Source organism: Candida albicans, chromosome 2, assembly GCF_000182965.3.
Source record: "Candida albicans SC5314 chromosome 2, complete sequence".
NCBI classification, from domain to species: Eukaryota; Fungi; Ascomycota; class Pichiomycetes; order Serinales; family Debaryomycetaceae; genus Candida; species Candida albicans.
Genome location: NC_032090.1, coordinates 1,042,257 through 1,060,062, shown reverse-complemented (window position 1 = coordinate 1,060,062; position 17,806 = coordinate 1,042,257). Strand labels below are relative to the sequence as shown.

The window sequence follows — 17,806 nt, the reverse complement described above, 5'->3', positions numbered from 1 at the left end:
TATTCTAATACGGTTTTAACTCTCTAATAATGTTATAAAAACTATATATCTAAGGCTACTTTAGTGATCATCTTTCCATTTGGTTTGTTGTCTTCAAAAAGTTTGTTCCATATTTTTGGTATATTTTCCAATCGATGGATAAGGTCATGTCCGTGTAAATTCTCAACATGATAAGCACCGTCAGTACGAATTTTTCCAGCTTTGACTGCGTCGGTAAGAATGCCAATAGCTTTAGGGAAATGTTCCTGGTAGTCGGTGACAATGAATCCTCGAACTGTCAATGAGTTCACTGTAATCTCACCCCAATTTGAAACCTTCAGTGCTTCACGGTTATTGTATCCGGCAATAGAGCCACAAGCAACAACATTTCCAAACTTCTTGACCTTTGTCAATACAAAGCTGAGGATATCCCCTCCAACATTATCAAAATAAGTGTCAATAAACTCATCACCAAGAAACTTTTCAATTTGATCTTGATAGTTTGGGTCCTTGTAATTCACACATATATCTGCTCCCAATTTCTCAACCCATTGACACTTTTCACTGGACCCGGAAATACCAATTACTTTGGATGCGCCCAACAAGTTCTTTGCAATTTGAACTACTACAGATCCAGTAGCACCTGAGGCTGCCGACACGCAAACAATTGGACCTTTTCCAGGTGGACTATTCAAATACTGTTTCAAATCACCTGCTTCTGTTAACCCAAAAAAGGCTGTTAAGGAAGTCATTCCCAAAACAGAAAGATAATACTCCAATGGTAATCCGAGTGATGTATCAATACTGTTATACAATGAAGTGTCTTCCAAAACAGAGTAGTCCCCCCATAAAATGATTCCATATACAATGTCCCCTGGTTTGAATCTACTGGAATTGGATTGTACAATCTGACCTAAACCCAAAGACCGCATTGGAGATCCTTCTTCAATTGGTTTAGCATAATGTCTTCTTTTCTCAAGCTTGCTTCTGATCCAAGATCTTTGGGTAGGGTCATTGGAGAGGTATAAAGTCTTAACTATAACCTCTCCCTCTTTGAGCTCTTTGGGGAAACTTGCATGTTTAACAGCAAAAGTTGAGTCCAATTTGTTAAATTCTGGATTGATGAATCCAGCAGGGTGGTTCTTCAATACAATTTGTGTTGCAACCGATGGAAGTGACATGAGCGGAATTAGTCAAATCTTGTTTTTGTCCAAAAATAAAAAATAAAAAATATGAAGGAATAATTAAAGTAGATAAAAATAGAAAAAAAATATAGGGTTGATAAAATAAAATATTATTGTACCTTGAAAGAACGGAAAATGTAGTTGTTGGTGATTATCAACAAGTGTGGAGAATAAAAGAACACCGCACCGGCTCCTATTTTTGCCGACCGAAGACAAAACTGTTACACAAAATGATAGTATGTCTCAACTACAGTTGCAATTCTCTACAACTGATTTTAACTTTTTGGAACGGCACCTACAAATACAAACGTGTTGCTATGGCTTTTCATAGATCTGAAATCAGGGGATTAATGATCCCGTTTGGCCATTTATTGGTCTCAATGGATTTTGCTTATTCAGTAAGGAGTCAACTTTCACTTGATCATATTTGGATGGTAGTCAACCTCAATTTATGGTCAAACTCCTTTAATGAAAGCATAGTTTTGTTTCTTCGGTCGAATCTTTCTCGTATTTCCGTAGATAATCGACTAATAATAGTTTCTAATATCCAACATTTATTACAACACAATCTTTAATATAGACTTCAAAGAGAATTCATACTCAAAATAAACTTCATTTTTCAAATCCAGTGGTGACACCCTCAGCAGCTGCAGCACTTTGTTCATCTCTCTTTGTCTTCTCTTGGTTCCAACTAAGCAAATTCACATCTCCGGTTTTTCTTGGCTTCACAAAGTTTATCACCAACAAGGCTAATCCTAATATAAAACAAACACCTCCACCCACCATCCAACTTATCCCCAAAAAGTCGTTCTTTCCTCCGATAACCGATCTTTGGGTGATGTATAAATATTTCTTCCCCTTATACGGTAACACTGGGAAGTGTAATCCAACATTTATTTGGTATATACCACGTTCTAATGATCCGGTATCATTACGTAAAGCCAACTTATTGAATGTAGCTAAAGCAGAAGGGCGCATCCAATTTTGAAATTGGTACCAGGTTGATATATCTGGAATGTTTGTTTCATTATATCCATTTGGAAACTTTTTATACCAATTTGGTGGTGGCACAACTTCAGTATAATTGTATTGAGTTTTCTTAAATCTATTTTTGTCAGTTGACCAGGCAATTCCTTTATCTGTCAATACAAGTGTATTGTCACTTGATGTCCCATTGACCGCCTCAAATGCTTCTGTAAATGTATCGTTAAACAAAGAATTGGCAATCAATCCACAAGGATAAATTCTTTTCCCATTGACATCTGAAAGGGGCTGACAATTCTGTCCTACCGTGTTCTTTATGGTATTTAAGGTTGCTGGCTTTCCATTCAATTGGTCTTCACTGAAAGATTTAACATAACGTCTATGGTTAGCATAGAAATTATGCAAACGATAATAAAGATAAATTGGACCTTTCATTTTTTCCACTACCTCAAACTGCACTTGGCATACTAACTTTTCATCATCAAATTGTTGCGATGTGTCATTTGTTAATTTCCATGAAAATTTTGGCTTCAGCTCAGAGTTTGTATCAATATTTCTAAAGTTATAAGTAGTGAAATTATCAGGAATTTCTGACCAGTAATCAAACCTAGCCAAATTTTGGCATTGACTGTAATCAATTGTGATGTCTTCAATTTTATGTGATGCATACCACATGGCCGCACCCAAAGGTACAAACACTATGGCAATGGCAACTAACAACGGAATAACTGTCTTTGCAGTCAACACTGGGTTTATAGCTTTTAATCTTTGCTGTGTAAATGAGTTTTCCTTTGGTCTTCTAGACTTTTCTTTCTTGTCAACAAACAGCTCGTCATCGTAATCTGAAGATGATTCATATTCTCCCTCCTGTGCATACTCATCTAATACACCTTCTCGCTGTTGATCTCCATTATCAATTTGTTGTGCATCATCTGCTGTTCGTGACATGATTATGGGGATAATGAAACAGGGGCTATGTGTCCTGGTATCTGTCCTATTGGTTGGAAAAAATATATCCGATCGTCCCCTTAGTATAAGAACTTTTGTCCTGTTCAGTCGTGTTAAGCTAACCAGATTTCTCTGTTAGAAAGATGAGACAAATCCACACGACCTTGTGTATTAAAAATTTTTTTTTTTCGTTCCATCTGTTGCAACAGTTCAGTAGGTATAAATTTTTTTTCAGATTTGTTTGCTGTCACTATTGAATATACACAAGACCAGAATAATAGACAAATAAAAGGAATAGAACAAGAGAATGTCTGAAACAGAAGCTGAAAAGAATATTGAAATATGGAAGGTCAAGAAGTTGATCAAGTCTTTGGAAATGGCTAGAGGTAATGGTACTTCCATGATTTCTTTGGTTATACCACCAAAAGGTCAAATTTCATTGATCCAAAAAATGTTGACAGAAGAATACGGTACCGCCTCGAACATTAAGTCAAGAGTCAATAGATTGTCTGTCTTATCAGCAATTACTTCTACACAACAAAAATTAAAGTTGTATAACAGTGTTCCAAGAAACGGGTTAGTTGTTTATTGTGGTGATGTCATAACTGATGAAGGTAAAGAAAAGAAGTTGAACATAGATTTTGAACCTTTCAAGCCAATAAACACATCTCTTTATTTGTGTGACAACAAATTCCACGTTGAGGCTTTGAATGAATTGTTGGAAAACGACGATAGATTTGGTTTCATTATTATGGATGGTAATGGTGCATTGTTTGGTGCTGTCAGTGGTAACACTAGAGAAGTCTTGCACAAATTCACAGTGGATTTACCAAAAAAGCATGGTAGAGGTGGTCAATCTGCTGTTCGTTTCTCTCGTTTAAGAGAGGAAAAGAGACACAATTATGTCAGAAAAGTTGCTGAAGTTGCAGTACAAAATTTCATTACTGCTGATAAGGTGAATGTCAAGGGTTTGATCTTGGCTGGTTCTGCAGACTTTAAGAATGAATTGTCAAAATCTGATTTGTTTGATAATAGATTGCAAGCAAAAGTCATTAAAATTGTTGATATTTCATATGGTGGAGAAAATGGTTTCAATCAGGCTATTGAATTGTCTGCTGAAACTTTGGCTAATGTCAAATTTGTCCAAGAAAAGAAATTATTAGAAGCATATTTTGAGGAAATCAGTCAAGACACTGGGAAATTCTGTTATGGTATCGAAGATACTTTGAAGGCTTTAGATTTGGGGTCTTGTGAAAAGATCATTGTTTACGAGAATTTAAACACCATCAGATACACATTAAAAGATATTGAAGGAGAAGAAGTTGTTGCACATGTTAATCCAGAATTGCCTGATAAATCATGGCAGTTGGACAAAAAGACAGGAACAGAAATGGAAATTGTCAAGGAAGAATCATTCTTGGAATGGTTGGCTGAAAACTATAAAAATTACGGTGCTGAATTAGAGTTTGTTACCGATAAGTCATCTGAAGGTGCCCAATTCGTACAAGGTTTCGGTGGTATTGGTGCTATATTGAGATACAAGGTTAATTTTGAACAATTGGCAGATGAATCGAGTGAGGACGAATATTATGATGATGACGATGACAGTTTTATTTAGATTGGTGTGTTCTTTATGTTTTTCATTTTTTATTTTTGTTTTTACCACCTGTTTAGCATATTTTAGTTTCCCTCTTCTTTCTTCTACATATATTATTATACAGTAATACACTAATTTATTTTAAACTACTTCTTTTTGGAAATTCTCTTCTTTTCTATTTTTTTGTTTTTATTCTTTGAACCTTTTAAATCACTTAATGCATTGACTTTCTCGTGACCCAAGACATCATCGTGATGAGCACCAGTAACCATTTGATGAGCCAAATTCTGGAGACCGCTTGTGATGTAAGATTTACGGGTATTCTTCTTGATTGGATTAGCCAAAAGAGTCTTTAATTCATATTTCAATGCCTTGGTTTCGTCTTTAGACAACATCTTCCCTTCTTTTCTCTTACGCTGCTTCTTAATGATATCGTCTTCAAAATCCTCAAGCCCAGATAAATCGTCCAATCCCAAATCTTCGGCTGCTTGTTTTACCCAAGAATCTTCTTTTCTTGTTGCGGTAGATGAAATACTTGCATCCGCTAACTTGGATGAGATTTCCACTCTAGGTTTGATTTGTGACACTAAATCCATTTCTATTGGAAGCAACTTGACATCGTTATGCATATTTAATCTCGATTCTTTGTTAGAGTTGCCAGCTACTAAACGACGTAACTTTCTCAAAGGTCCTGAAGCCTCCTGAGGTGAACAAAACATAACAGATACACCTTCTTTTCCTGCTCTAGCAGTTCTTCCGGATCGATGAATGTATACATCAGCAGACCTAGGCAAATGGTAATGGACAACATGGTCGATGTTTGGTATATCTAACCCTCTTGCAGCTACATCCGAAGCAACTAATACAGCTACTTCGTTCTTTTGGCTTGCTTCCTTAAATTTCTCTAATGCCCTCAATCTTTGTTTTTGAATCATTGATGAATGTATTGAGAATGCTGGTATGTTAAGATTGTTTAGCAATGGAACCAATCTCTTGACGGAGTCTATTGAGTTAGCAAATACTAGAGTCGATCCCTTGTACATTAACAAAAAGTAGTACAAGTATAAGTCACGCTCTGTAGGGCCACATTCAACCAATGCCTCTGTGATTTGCCCTGAAACAATTTCCTTTGGATTGGCATCAACAAGAGTAGGTTTTTTGTCTTTGAATTTCAACTTCTCATTTAACAACTGGACAATCTCATCATTTCCCATCAATGAACTACTTTTACCCTTTTGATGTCTATCTAATTTTCGAAACAAATCTCTCGAGAATGTGGCACTGAAGACCAAAGTCTGCCATTTCCATTCAATGGATTTGCTTTTCGGTCTATTCTTACCAAACAATTCTAATATTTTCTCGAATTCATCAAAATGACCATCTTGTAACAATCTATCTGCTTCATCCAATACTATTATGTCGATGGACGCAAGTCTTTTAGCCAATTCGGAGTCTCCTTGAACCAATTCTAACATTCTTCCCGGTGTTGCAACAATTATTCCAGGACCATGACGCAACAATCGTTGCTGCTTTTGTATGGAAAGACCTCCAGTTATACTCACAATTCCCCTGGTGGACAATGGTGAATATTTTGCCAATTTATTTAAATGGTCAACAACTTGGTGAGCCAACTCTCTTGTAGGAGCAAAGATAATCCCTGTCGGATGGTTAATTTTCTTATCTTTATTATTTTGTTTGATCAAGTTCAAAGATTGAATATACTTTTCCAAAATTGGGATCCCATATGCTAATGTTTTACCTGACCCAGTTGTTGCCTTACCAATGACATCTTTTCCCAGTAATGCAATTGGAATAGTTTCTTTTTGAATTGGTGTTGGTTTTTTGAAGTCCAACTGGGATAACCCATAAAGTGTATAAGCACTAATAGATGATCCCAAATCTCCTTCTTGCCAATTTGGTAAGTTTATCTCGTTATCGTCTGGTAAAGGTAAATCAAGGTTGGCAAATGATACAGCATTCAATTCATCATTTGATTCTGCTAACTTGTCGTCTTTATCATTGTTGGACACTCTTTCACTAGTATTGGCATCTTCTTGATTATTTTCATCATCTTCAAAACCAGCAAATTCTTCTTCTTCTTCTTCTTCTTCTTCTTCTTCTTCTTCTTCTTCTTCTTCTTCTTCTTCTTCTTCTTGTTCAGTTGGCTTCTCGTCTTCAACTTCTGGTGTTTCATTATCTTCAACATCCATGTTGTTTTCGCCGTTTTCATTTGTCTCTTCTTTTTTTGATTTATTTTCCACTTTACCGTTATCACGTACTATAAACTCGGCTTTCCCGTTAACTATTTGGACATCAACTCCGTCTATTTCCTCTAATCCATAGAATCCTTCATAATCACCCAAATTGTCTGGGATATCAACTAGTTTCCATTGTAAATCTTTAGCTTTCACCACTTTTGATTCCTTTTTGAGTTTTTGTTTCAAAGTAGGTGGTTTTCTTGGTTTTGAAACCTTATTCTTTCCTTGCTTTGCCATTGTTTAATAGTACTTAAGTGTAGTATTTTATCAAATATCAAAAGACAGAGGTTTAGAATTGAAAAAAAAAAAATAGTGAAAGAAAAAAAAAATCGCAATGCTCATCTGAAGTGATCCCGACTGCGAAGAATGTACCATAGATTTTAATGAGTATTTGAAAACCCTCACACCAGAGCTGTCCCCAAAAGCCAAATTCTACATACATGGCTAAAAAGAAATCACGATCAGGTTTACTTAAAGCACCTAAGACAATTACAGGAAAACATGGTGTTCCTAAAAGTCTAAAGCCACAAAGGGCGAGAGAAATTATACGTAGATTTCATGTGCTACAAAAGAGTAAAGACTCTGTTCTAGCCAAACTTCAGAAGATTATTCCACAAATTTCCAAAAATGACTACCATCAGATTGAAGAAATGTCTATTTACCAAGATTCCTTTAAAGGGTTTGTTTTGCCTTTGAAATATTCGGAGAATCCAATCTACAAAATAGACCATACCCTTAATAAGAATGATCTCATCACAACATTGGCATGCATAGATGCTGAAATTAAACAGCGGGGAGGCATTGAAGCTTACCAATCTGCATCAACTCAAGGTCAAGCAAGTAAGAGAGGTGGAGACTCTTCTAAAAAGTTGGTAGAATGGTTGAAACTGGACTTGTACAAACTGAAACTTCAAAATGTAAATGCCTTGGAAATTGGCTGTCTTAGTCCTTATAATGCAATATCCACAAGTTCAATATTTGATGATGTTGTTCGCATTGATTTGAATTCCCAAAACTCATTGATACTTGAACAAAATTTTATGGATCGGCCACTTCCTCAGAAGGAATCGGAAAAGTTTAATCTAATTTCCTGTTCTTTGGTTATAAACTTTGTTCCTTCACCAAAAGAAAGAGGAGAGATGTTGCTTCGAATAACCAAATTTTTGAAGAAGCCTAAACACGCAATGAGTGCCTTGTTTTTGGTATTGCCGTTACCTTGTGTTTCTAATTCCCGATATTTTGATAACGAGAAGCTAATAGAAATAATGACTGCGTTGGGATTTACTCAGACTTTTTCTTATGAAGGAAATAAGGTGGTATATTGGCTATTCGATTGGAATGGGAAGGTGAATTTAAAGAAGAAAATTCCAAAGAAAGAGTTACACTCGGGATCCAATAGAAATAACTTTTGCATTACGCTAGCATGATACATTTGGTCAGGTTTACCTAAGCAGATGCTTCATACGATTGATTTTGGAACGTCATACAGTTTGGGTTGGAATTTAGAGATGTTTTATTCAAACTTGGGGCTAACCTAACTGGATGTAAGCCATGATTCAGAATTGAACCAAAGATTTCAAATTTAGTACAAATTAATCTCTCATTATATTAAAACTATAATCTAAAAAAGTGTATATACTTGTTTAATTATCTGAATAGAACTGAATTACCTAATGTGTATATATGAATCTATAAAACCCTCTTAAAACTAAAAAAAACTCTCTATGCCCAAACCTGTAATTGTTCATAATAATCTACTCTTTTTCCCTCTTTGTTATCAATATTATTAGCTACTGCAGCTCTTATATCATCTACCATTGCAGGATGCCCGCACGTAACAAAGCATGCTGATCCTGAACTATCCTCAATGCATGTTGCAATTACCTTTTCGATACTTGGTCTACCTTCAATGATTTTTATATGAAATAGCTCTTCCCTAATTTGGCTGTGTATTCCTCCAACTGAATTCACTGGTTCTGAATTATAAGCAGCAGGTACTGATTTCTGCAACAAAGGCTGTAATTCATTTTCCATATTTTGGCCCATTCTTGGCAATCTTTTATTGAAATCATCCTCGTTTACCAATATACCTGGTCGGGTAATATATATAGTGGTTTCAATTTGTGTATCTTTTAATGACATCAATTCTTCATAAAACCAAAGTAATGAATTATATTCTCTGACCACCCAAATCAACCTCACTGTATGTTTCAGTTCTTGGTGTCTATTGATATCAAGTGCTTCAGCAAATATACCAGGTATTCCATTCCCACCAGCAATGAAAACTGCCATGTCAGCATGTTTTGCAGGGGTTGATTCACCGTAAGACCCTTCAATTGCAACTCGAATACTGGCAGAACAGTTTTCGTTAGATTTCAAATACCGACATAATGATGTCGTGACTCCTTTCTTTACCTTTATAAATAATGTGATATCCCTTTCTGATGTAGTGTAGGTAAATGGATGACTTTGCCAAAAGCAATCAAATCTCAAAAAGTGGATAAATGCATGACCACCAGGAACAGCTTCCCAATTGTCTGGCTTTGGTACAACAACTTTTAATGTCTCATCTGGTAGCAAGTAAACTTGGGCTTTGGGAAATCCAAACGAAACAAGTCGACATATTCTGATTATTCTATCAAATGCCCAAACGGCAGCAGACGTGTAGTAAAACCAAACACAATATAATGCGTCAACGTGCTTCCAAGCACCACCAATGAAAACTATAGCCAAAATAATATGCAATATCAAAAACATTTCGTACCATCGCCTTCTTAATACTAGCAAACCTTGAACCAAAATAATAAGACCGGCCAACATTGCAGTAAATCCCCAATAAATGTACGCCTCAGGCTTTTTTGAGTGTTGTTTCAAATACAAAGAGTAGCATACTGAGTGTACTAAGAATAAAATCACAATGATTCTTGAAAGCCACCTGTGAAACATGATAAAGGTTGAGTAATCCCATCGGGTCACCCATTGAAGAAAATTGTTTCTTCCTGCAAATAGAATCAATAAAGGCATTAGAGCACTTGCAAGCAAACCTGTTCTCACAGCGTAAAATCTCAATAAAGCATTTATTTTAGAATGGAAAATTGGGTTACCTTCGACGTATTGAAAATCTCCAATAAGCATTTTGAGACATATAACTGTCATACCAGTTAATATTATTGTTTCAAGCCTTGATGGCACTAACATCTCAAGACCTTTTGTTAGATGAAGCTCGTTGGTTTTATTTCTGGAGCCCGTGGCTGGAGTGCTGATGTGTTTTCTATACCAATTGCTAACTGGATCTGTCAATGCTTTGGTGAGATTAGGAAAAATTATTTTGATCCAGTTACCTATGCTTACTACTGCTATCACGACGACCCAGTATAATACTAGATACCATCCGTAATCCACCGATTTGTCATAATTCCCTAAGAACTGTTCATATGACTGTTTGAAGATAAATATTTCGGACTCATTCAACTGCACTGGAAAATTGGCTTGGCTATAATTGGGAAGTTTGTGTATTTCCTCCACTGGTTTTGCATGGTTCTTGTAATACTCCTCGGCATCGTTAACAGTAGACATTGTTATGGTTTTGTTGAATGGCTTGCACATGGAAATTAATGATTCTAGCTCTCCAGGATGACCCACCTGATAGCAATGAGCAAGAGTAGCAAAAGCTGGAAAATTGTTGCAATAACACCATTCAAAAGTGGCGTTTGTTGAACAAAATCTTGCTGTAGTTAACATTATTTGGTAATTGCATCCAAAAAATGCAATCTTTGGTTTTCCATATTTATGGAATGGAGCTCCTATCTGAGCCGTTTCTGGAGCTACTGCTGTTAATATTGAAATAATCAAGCCAACTATAAGTGAAGCTTTAATTCTGCGATACACAGGGCTTTTTAGTCGGATGGGAATCAAAAAAGGTACTAAGACAATTGATATGGCAACAGATATACATATTGCTGGATAATACATGTTGAATTGCTGATAATGGTTTGTAATAAACTAGTAGTGGTATTCTAGAAAGGAAAAAAGGAATTAGGATTATACTTATCTATTCCATCTAAAAACTCGTTCATAAATATTTTAACCAAGAAAAATTCTCTTTAAAAAAAAAAAGATGCGATCTGGGCGGGATCATTACCGTTCTTTTTTCTTGTGCAAAATTGATTTCCGATCGGAATTGCATACATCTTTGGCTGATGAAAAAGATAAGTGAGAACAAAGAAAAACGCCACATCATTCAGCTAATTTTAATGTCAAGGAGAGTTTTGAGAAGTCCAAACATTACTCCTTGAAATCAATAATAATCTTCTAACCATGCATAGTAATATAAAATATTTCAAGCCAAGGGATAATTCTTTTTCTTGTTATATGGAATAACTAAGGTACAAAATCACTATAGAGTTGGGAAAAAGGAGGTTCATGACGCCATAGTTTGTCAAAAAAAATGAGATATCAATGGTTCTCATTTTAATTTACAACGGAGTATCACGGAATAATCGCCAAGTGAATATCGGATCCGTACTTCTCTATAGTTTGAGGCTTAAACTTCTATATTTGCTTCTTTCACTAGATACAAAGAATATGGTCATCAATACATGTAGATATTCAATTCTTTGGTAACAATGGTAGAAATCAGAATCTCTACAGATGACTCGATGACTAATGAATACAATGAATCTACGACAAAATTTGTTTCTGCGACATTTCAAAGTGAGAGAGAAAAATGGTCGCGACATGCCTGACAAATCAGCAATTCTGGAACTACAAAATGTATGAATAATTGTCGCCCTTTGTGAAACATTCAACACAGACTATAAAAAGATAGCAATATGTTTTTGAATACAACAATATTAGGTTTACTCATTCAAAGCATCAACCAGTTCAAGATAGATTAGTATTATAAACGTTCAAAATGTCTATGTACACATCGAGATTAGCTACAGAATATGTTCCCTTGTCAGAAATCAAAAGACCAATTCCACCGGTGTTGGATTATCAGAAAATAGATGCAATGCTCTCCACGTTGAAAGGAGTGCCAATGGAATCGGCAACTTGCAAGGTCGAAGATATAACTGCTGGTGAACTACCTCCAATAGATGTCTTCAAGATCAGAGAAAATGGAAAAAACTTTTATTTTGCATTTGGTGGTTGTCATCGTTTTCAAGCATACGATAGAATAAGCAAAGAAACAGAAAAGGAAGTTATGGTCAAGTCCAGAATTCTACCAGCAACTAGAAAGTCATTGAGGATATATTTGGGAGCCTCAGTGGATGCTCTCTTTGATAGTGTGGATTCTGAATCATCAAGTTAGCAGAATGGATGTTATTTGTAACCCTGTTTAGGAGTGATACTAATTCAGTTACCACTATGCATTCTTGTGTAAAATTAAATAAAATAGAAATATATTGAGTGGATCAAAAATAAAATTGTTCTTGTACTTGAAGTAGCTTATTAGTTTATAGCTTTGTTTCCAATGTTAGGTGTTGCTGTATGGCAATCATTATTGGATGATCAGATACAGCATGAACAAAGTTAGTAAGCTTGCTGATATCAGTTTGTAATCTCTGGAAAGTTACGCCCTGTTCAATAATAGACCAATTGAGGATAATTTCCAGTATCTATTGCTCTTCTTAATATTGATCTGAGTATCTCGAAAGGTGTTTTCAATTAAATTATTCATTTGCAGAAAAAGCCTTGTATCCGTTCTTCTGTTTACATGGTAGCATTGGTCTATTCAATTTAATAATCATCATGTACGACGCGACGAGTTTGAAAAAAAAATTGAAAATTCTTGGTGTGCCACTTCGATCAATAAATAAGCAATTACAACTACAACAGTTTGACTATTCAAATGACGTCAAAAAGTCTGTCCTGGAAGGCATTACTAAAAAATTGGGAATTCAAGGTTGCTGCATTTATAGGAATTTATTTTCTTATTTCACATGTTGTACTTGAAACTACAGATGTAGTAAACGAAAAGGGGTTAAAATCTCATCTTAAAGTTTTACCAGAAGAAGTCATTGACTACTACGGAAAACAGCCATTTTCAAACGTGGACAAGTATGCGTACATGCAGTATGCAACCAACTATGACTATTTGAATCTTGCAATAATTAATTTCATTCACTTGCGTAAAGCAAACACCAAAATACCCAACTTGGTTATTATTTATGATGAAGTCCTACATTACTATGCTAGTGATAAATGGAGTGAGTTGTACCAAGTGGCAAACCAATACAAAATCACCTTAAAAGCTGCACCTTTGATAAAAGCAAGTTATCAAGATGATTCTAATTGGGCAGCTTCGTTTACCAAATTCCACATCTTCAATCAAGTTGAGTATGATAGAATTGTATTTTTTGATTCTGATTCAATGCTTGTTGATATTCCAAATGAAATTGATTTTGACAATATGGAAAGCAGATTCAATCACATTGACGAGTTGTTTAAAATTCCACAGGAATTATCGTTTGCCCTGCCCCAGGCCTATTGGCTAAATAATGTTGTTGAAGGTAAAAGCCCAAGACCTAGAAAGAATGTTGAAATACCAAATAAAAAGCGATATTCACTCAGGATGAAAAAGCTCGTTAATGATTTGAGCATATATCAGGATTTCAATTTGTTGCCCCTGCTAATTTATGAAAATCATTATTTCGATAATGCTAATCATTTTTTCGCTAATCATATAATGGTGATAACTCCATCAAAGAATACCTTCCAAGAGTTGATGAGGTATATTCACAATCCATGGTGGTGGTCTATAACGAATCGGGGTAGCTTAAGAAAGCCAAATGATTATGATATGGAGATATTAAACAAATATTTGAATAATGAGCTACAACGCAAGAGAATAAATGTGGGGATCTTACCTCATCGGGTGTATGGTGTTTTAACTGGGGAATTTGGTGAAGAATGGCACGAGCGGTTTGTAGTAGAACCCCAATATTTACCATTCATAAATAAAAAATCAAATAAAGGCTGGCTGCCATTAGAATTTTTTAAGAAAATCAAAGTGGTACATTTTTCAGATAGCCCTATACCTAAACCATGGGAAGAGGAAAATAATGAAGAACATTACAACATCAAAAAAATATATTGTGATAAAGGCGATATGGAAAAGTTCCACAAAGACTATCCGGTGTACAAACCTCGATTAACTGATGATTGTGATAGTGTTCTGATATGGAATTGGTTTAGAGAACAATTCTACAAAGAAAGACTGGGATATTGGTTTGCTTAGTATTAGAATAGACTACAGAGTAGAAGAAGTGTAGAAATGTGTGTAGTAGTAGTTCGGTGTTTTGACTGCATATAAACTTTTTTAAAGCTGTTGTTTGTAAAATTCTATAAATGGAATCATTAACAATACAATAAAAAAAAAACAAAAGAGAAACAAATCATGAAACTTGAAGAAAAAAAAAATACAACCTAGATCATATTCAAATAAGAAAGAATACCATTCTTTTTTTAAAACAAAAAAGTATATCACTTTTATCCTATCGCTTTGTTTTATTAATTTTTATCTACAGCTAACATGAATGATAATGTTGTGATACTTACTTTGCGGGCGGCTAATCATATTACTAATGCCAAACGAGCTGATTCAACCACATCGACTGAGGCGATGCCAACGTTGTCTGATCCCAACGCTTATACTACACCATCTGTTTCTGTCCCTCCCAATAACAATAACCCGTATATAATAAGACAATCAAATCCAGCCGGGACAGTTTTCATTGCTGTGGGTGCCATTGTGGGTGCCATTTTGTTAGGGTTTATTTTATACCATTTGATTGTTTCGTTAACTGCATCAAAATTGGCTAAGAAATCTAATGCCGACGATAGAAAATTATATGAGAAATATCAAAGTAACAATACAAATGCCTATGGTTATTCCGGTGTGACTCCTCAAACAAGTTTGAACAATTTTACTAGCGATTATGGTGGTTCTGTTTCCAAATTACCTTTGTTGAATAAGTCTTTTGCAAATGTAAATGGTTCACAGACGGGTGACAACTCCACAATTTACCAGTCTGAAGTTGGAGCTGCAGTAACGTCTAAACATGATTTGACCAAGATGTTTGTTTCTCCGACTGCCGAAGTTATGCAACATAAGAGGGTTAGATCTAGTCACTACAATCCTTCATTGACCAACTTGTCTTTTGGTGGTTCTACAAGCAATTTGGGTAACCCTTCACTTGCTACTAATAGACACTCACAAGCGGTGCCTAATTTGTATATCAACCAAGAGGTCAATAACAGTGATTACTCTTTATCTCAACATGGACTGGTTGCTCCATCATCACAACAACAGCAACAACAACAACAACAACTTAATGCACCGGTCAATAGAAAAACTCTTCCATCTATGTATCTTGAAGATTTAATCGATAAAGAATAGAGAAAAGATGCAAAACTTGGGGGTTAAATAGAAATATGTTACTTAAGGTTCTGTTTTAAAAAGAAGAAAAACTAAATATTATATTAAATTAAATTATTGAATACCAGCTTTGAAACCTATTTAGTGTAGATCTAGTATTGTAGTGGTATTTTTGGGCACAGCCTTTTCACGGTGATTTGTGTGCGTATGTGTCAAATAGACCAAACGAGAAAAATAAAAAAAGGGAAACGGTAAATAAAATTCGCCCTACAAATAAACAACAGAACAACAACAAGAACAAGAACAACAAAACAACCAGAAAAAAAAAATTAAGAAAACGTAACAACAATATACACTCTTTAAGTGAACAACATTACACAACACGACAATTATCAACGAGTCAACCTGTTCGTCTTTTCCAAAACTTTTCAAAATCATTAAAAGTTATTTTGTCATTATTTTTTTTTTTGTTTTCAGTTCTTTTATACCAGTAGTCTAAGCCGAGGACTACTTTTTCAGTTTCATCAAAGGGTACCTTAAATATCATTAAAACATGCCTCTTTGTGGTGGTGGTCAAAAAACAAGTATGTATTGAGAATAAGGAGAAGATAGGAACAAGATATATAACTAGACTAATCTTAGATCAGGAATACTAACAAAATATATCCCAACTAGTTCAAAGAAAAATTGTCATTCTTGGAGATGGTGCGTGTGGTAAAACATCGCTTTTGAATGTCTTCACTAGAGGATATTTTCCCCAAGTCTATGAGCCTACAGTGTTTGAAAATTACGTGCATGATATATTTATTGATGGTCAATCCGTTCAATTGTCATTATGGGATACAGCAGGACAAGAAGAGTTTGATAGGTTGCGATCTTTATCGTATTCCGATACCCATTGTATTATGTTGTGTTTTTCTGTTGATTCACCAGACTCGCTTGAAAATGTTCAAAGTAAATGGGTAGGGGAAATTGCAGATCATTGTGAAGGGGTAAAGTTGGTATTGGTGGCATTGAAGTGTGATTTAAGAAATAATGAGGATATAGAAGATCAGCAACAATCAAATCCTTACTCTTCACAAAAGAGATTGATTACATACGAAGAAGGGTTAGCTGTGGCTAAGAAAGTTGGGGCCTTACGATACTTGGAGTGCTCTGCTAAGAAGAACAAGGGTGTTAACGAAGCATTTTCTGAAGCTGCAAGATGTGCCCTTAATGCCAAACCTAAAGGTGCCAATGACAATGAACCACAAAAGAAAGGTTGTGTAGTTATGTAAGTTTTGTCATTGGTGTTGGTGTTGGTGTTGGTGTTGGCGTTGGCGTTTTTTTTTGGTATTGTTATTATAGTTTTAATCATTAATATTAATATGCGTACATTTTAAATCTACATTTATTTCTTGAAAGGGTTACTTAATAATTCCTCACGTTTGTTCCAAATATCCTCTGAGCTTCCCTTGGCTTTATCTTCAAGGAATCTCTTTTTATAAAATTCTTGCACTTTGATACGATTGGTCAACTCCCTTTCGCTCGATTCTTCAAGCGGTCTTTCTTCCTGTTCTCTAAATGATCCATGTTTTATAGCAAACCAAAATTTTTCTCTCTGTCTTGTACATGAGTCATAAGTTCCATATCTATAATAGTTTTTCACTTGACCTCCCAATGCAAAGCAAGCGATTAACTCGTCTAATGCAGTCATCATCGACACCAGTCCAGGGTATTCATTCAAACTTGTATCTTTTTGAATAGATTTTGTTATTTCTTTTCTTCTTTTCTGTACATCTTCATTTGAATCTTGAAACAATTTCCAAATCTCTTCTAAATCTTTATCATCTTTACTCATGTTGAAGTATATGGTGTAGGAATAATTAACAGTTATCTGAGAAAGAGAATTGGATTTTTCTTTTTTTCTTTCCTTTTTGTTTCTCCACGAACAAGAAATTTTTCAAAACTCAGAATCACTTTCAGATTGACCTAAAAAAAACTGAGCTCTTTCGAATTTGCATTTAAGAATACTCACCACTTCGTATAATAGGAGATAAACCCTTTGATAGCTCTAGACTAGGCTCGAATAGATTATGGCACTCATCTCAGCTAGGAAACAGTTTTGGTGGCATCAATCAGATAATCAGTGAGAATACTCTACTACATTCGCGCGATTTTAAATGGTCTAATAAAAAACCAACGAAAGAAAAAAAATTCAATCACATCCCAAACAACACTTACATCGTTTTGTTTCTGATGCAAAAAAATAACAAAACATATAAACACATGCTCTCAGCAGGATTCGAACCTACGATCTCCTCATTACTAGTGAGGTGCCTTACCAACTTGGCCATAAGAGCTTTACATGTTGACACAAAAGGTGCTGAATTTTTTTAAACATAAATAGTAGTGTATTTTACTGTTTTTGAGCTTTATATTTTTGGAGGATTTTGGTTACACATGAGTCTGTTTTTGTAGCCAATGGAGAGTG

The 17,806-nt window shown here is 35.1% G+C and overlaps 11 protein-coding genes and 1 non-coding gene across 12 annotated transcripts; 6 read left to right on the top strand and 6 right to left on the bottom strand. All coding sequences in view use genetic code 12, as the record gives it.

The window, feature by feature from the left end:
- Positions 1 to 41: 41 nt before the first annotated feature.
- CAALFM_C205130WA (uncharacterized protein) lies at positions 42 to 1,160 on the bottom strand (the record flags this gene model as incomplete). The annotated part of the gene is made up of 1 exon (XM_709810.1): positions 42 to 1,160. One exon carries the CDS (start codon positions 1,158 to 1,160, stop codon positions 42 to 44), a length of 1,119 nt encoding a protein of 372 aa, XP_714903.1.
- A 615-nt stretch (positions 1,161 to 1,775) lies between these two features.
- Positions 1,776 to 3,095, bottom strand: LEM3 (Lem3p; the record flags this gene model as incomplete). Its single annotated transcript, XM_709808.2, has 1 exon — positions 1,776 to 3,095. The coding sequence occupies one exon, from the start codon at positions 3,093 to 3,095 to the stop codon at positions 1,776 to 1,778; it is 1,320 nt and encodes a 439-aa protein (XP_714901.2).
- Positions 3,096 to 3,402: 307 nt separating this feature from the next.
- Positions 3,403 to 4,713, top strand: ERF1 (translation termination factor eRF1; the record flags this gene model as incomplete). Its single annotated transcript, XM_709807.1, has 1 exon — positions 3,403 to 4,713. The coding sequence occupies one exon, from the start codon at positions 3,403 to 3,405 to the stop codon at positions 4,711 to 4,713; it is 1,311 nt and encodes a 436-aa protein (XP_714900.1).
- Positions 4,714 to 4,838: 125 nt separating this feature from the next.
- MAK5 (putative ATP-dependent RNA helicase) lies at positions 4,839 to 7,187 on the bottom strand (the record flags this gene model as incomplete). Its single annotated transcript, XM_709806.2, has 1 exon — positions 4,839 to 7,187. One exon carries the CDS (start codon positions 7,185 to 7,187, stop codon positions 4,839 to 4,841), a length of 2,349 nt encoding a protein of 782 aa, XP_714899.2.
- Positions 7,188 to 7,390: 203 nt separating this feature from the next.
- On the top strand, positions 7,391 to 8,377 carry CAALFM_C205080CA (25S rRNA (adenine2142-N1)-methyltransferase; the record flags this gene model as incomplete). Its single annotated transcript, XM_709805.1, has 1 exon — positions 7,391 to 8,377. The coding sequence occupies one exon, from the start codon at positions 7,391 to 7,393 to the stop codon at positions 8,375 to 8,377; it is 987 nt and encodes a 328-aa protein (XP_714898.1).
- Positions 8,378 to 8,672: 295 nt separating this feature from the next.
- FRE9 (Fre9p) lies at positions 8,673 to 10,922 on the bottom strand (the record flags this gene model as incomplete). Its single annotated transcript, XM_709804.2, has 1 exon — positions 8,673 to 10,922. One exon carries the CDS (start codon positions 10,920 to 10,922, stop codon positions 8,673 to 8,675), a length of 2,250 nt encoding a protein of 749 aa, XP_714897.1.
- A 943-nt stretch (positions 10,923 to 11,865) lies between these two features.
- On the top strand, positions 11,866 to 12,264 carry CAALFM_C205060CA (sulfiredoxin; the record flags this gene model as incomplete). Its single annotated transcript, XM_709803.1, has 1 exon — positions 11,866 to 12,264. One exon carries the CDS (start codon positions 11,866 to 11,868, stop codon positions 12,262 to 12,264), a length of 399 nt encoding a protein of 132 aa, XP_714896.1.
- Positions 12,265 to 12,804: 540 nt separating this feature from the next.
- Positions 12,805 to 14,193, top strand: CAALFM_C205050CA (glucose N-acetyltransferase; the record flags this gene model as incomplete). Its single annotated transcript, XM_709802.1, has 1 exon — positions 12,805 to 14,193. One exon carries the CDS (start codon positions 12,805 to 12,807, stop codon positions 14,191 to 14,193), a length of 1,389 nt encoding a protein of 462 aa, XP_714895.1.
- Positions 14,194 to 14,487: 294 nt separating this feature from the next.
- Positions 14,488 to 15,354, top strand: CAALFM_C205040CA (uncharacterized protein; the record flags this gene model as incomplete). The annotated part of the gene is made up of 1 exon (XM_709801.1): positions 14,488 to 15,354. One exon carries the CDS (start codon positions 14,488 to 14,490, stop codon positions 15,352 to 15,354), a length of 867 nt encoding a protein of 288 aa, XP_714894.1.
- A 532-nt stretch (positions 15,355 to 15,886) lies between these two features.
- Positions 15,887 to 16,610, top strand: RHO3 (Rho family GTPase; the record flags this gene model as incomplete). Its single annotated transcript, XM_019475228.1, has 2 exons — positions 15,887 to 15,917; positions 16,009 to 16,610. 2 exons carry the CDS (start codon positions 15,887 to 15,889, stop codon positions 16,608 to 16,610), a joined length of 633 nt encoding a protein of 210 aa, XP_019330773.1.
- A 113-nt stretch (positions 16,611 to 16,723) lies between these two features.
- On the bottom strand, positions 16,724 to 17,173 carry CAALFM_C205020WA (uncharacterized protein; the record flags this gene model as incomplete). Its single annotated transcript, XM_709799.1, has 1 exon — positions 16,724 to 17,173. One exon carries the CDS (start codon positions 17,171 to 17,173, stop codon positions 16,724 to 16,726), a length of 450 nt encoding a protein of 149 aa, XP_714892.1.
- Positions 17,174 to 17,602: 429 nt separating this feature from the next.
- tT(AGU)4 lies at positions 17,603 to 17,675 on the bottom strand. Its single transcript has one exon. It is a non-coding gene; the product is annotated as a tRNA-Thr (tRNA).
- Positions 17,676 to 17,806: the final 131 nt, after the last annotated feature.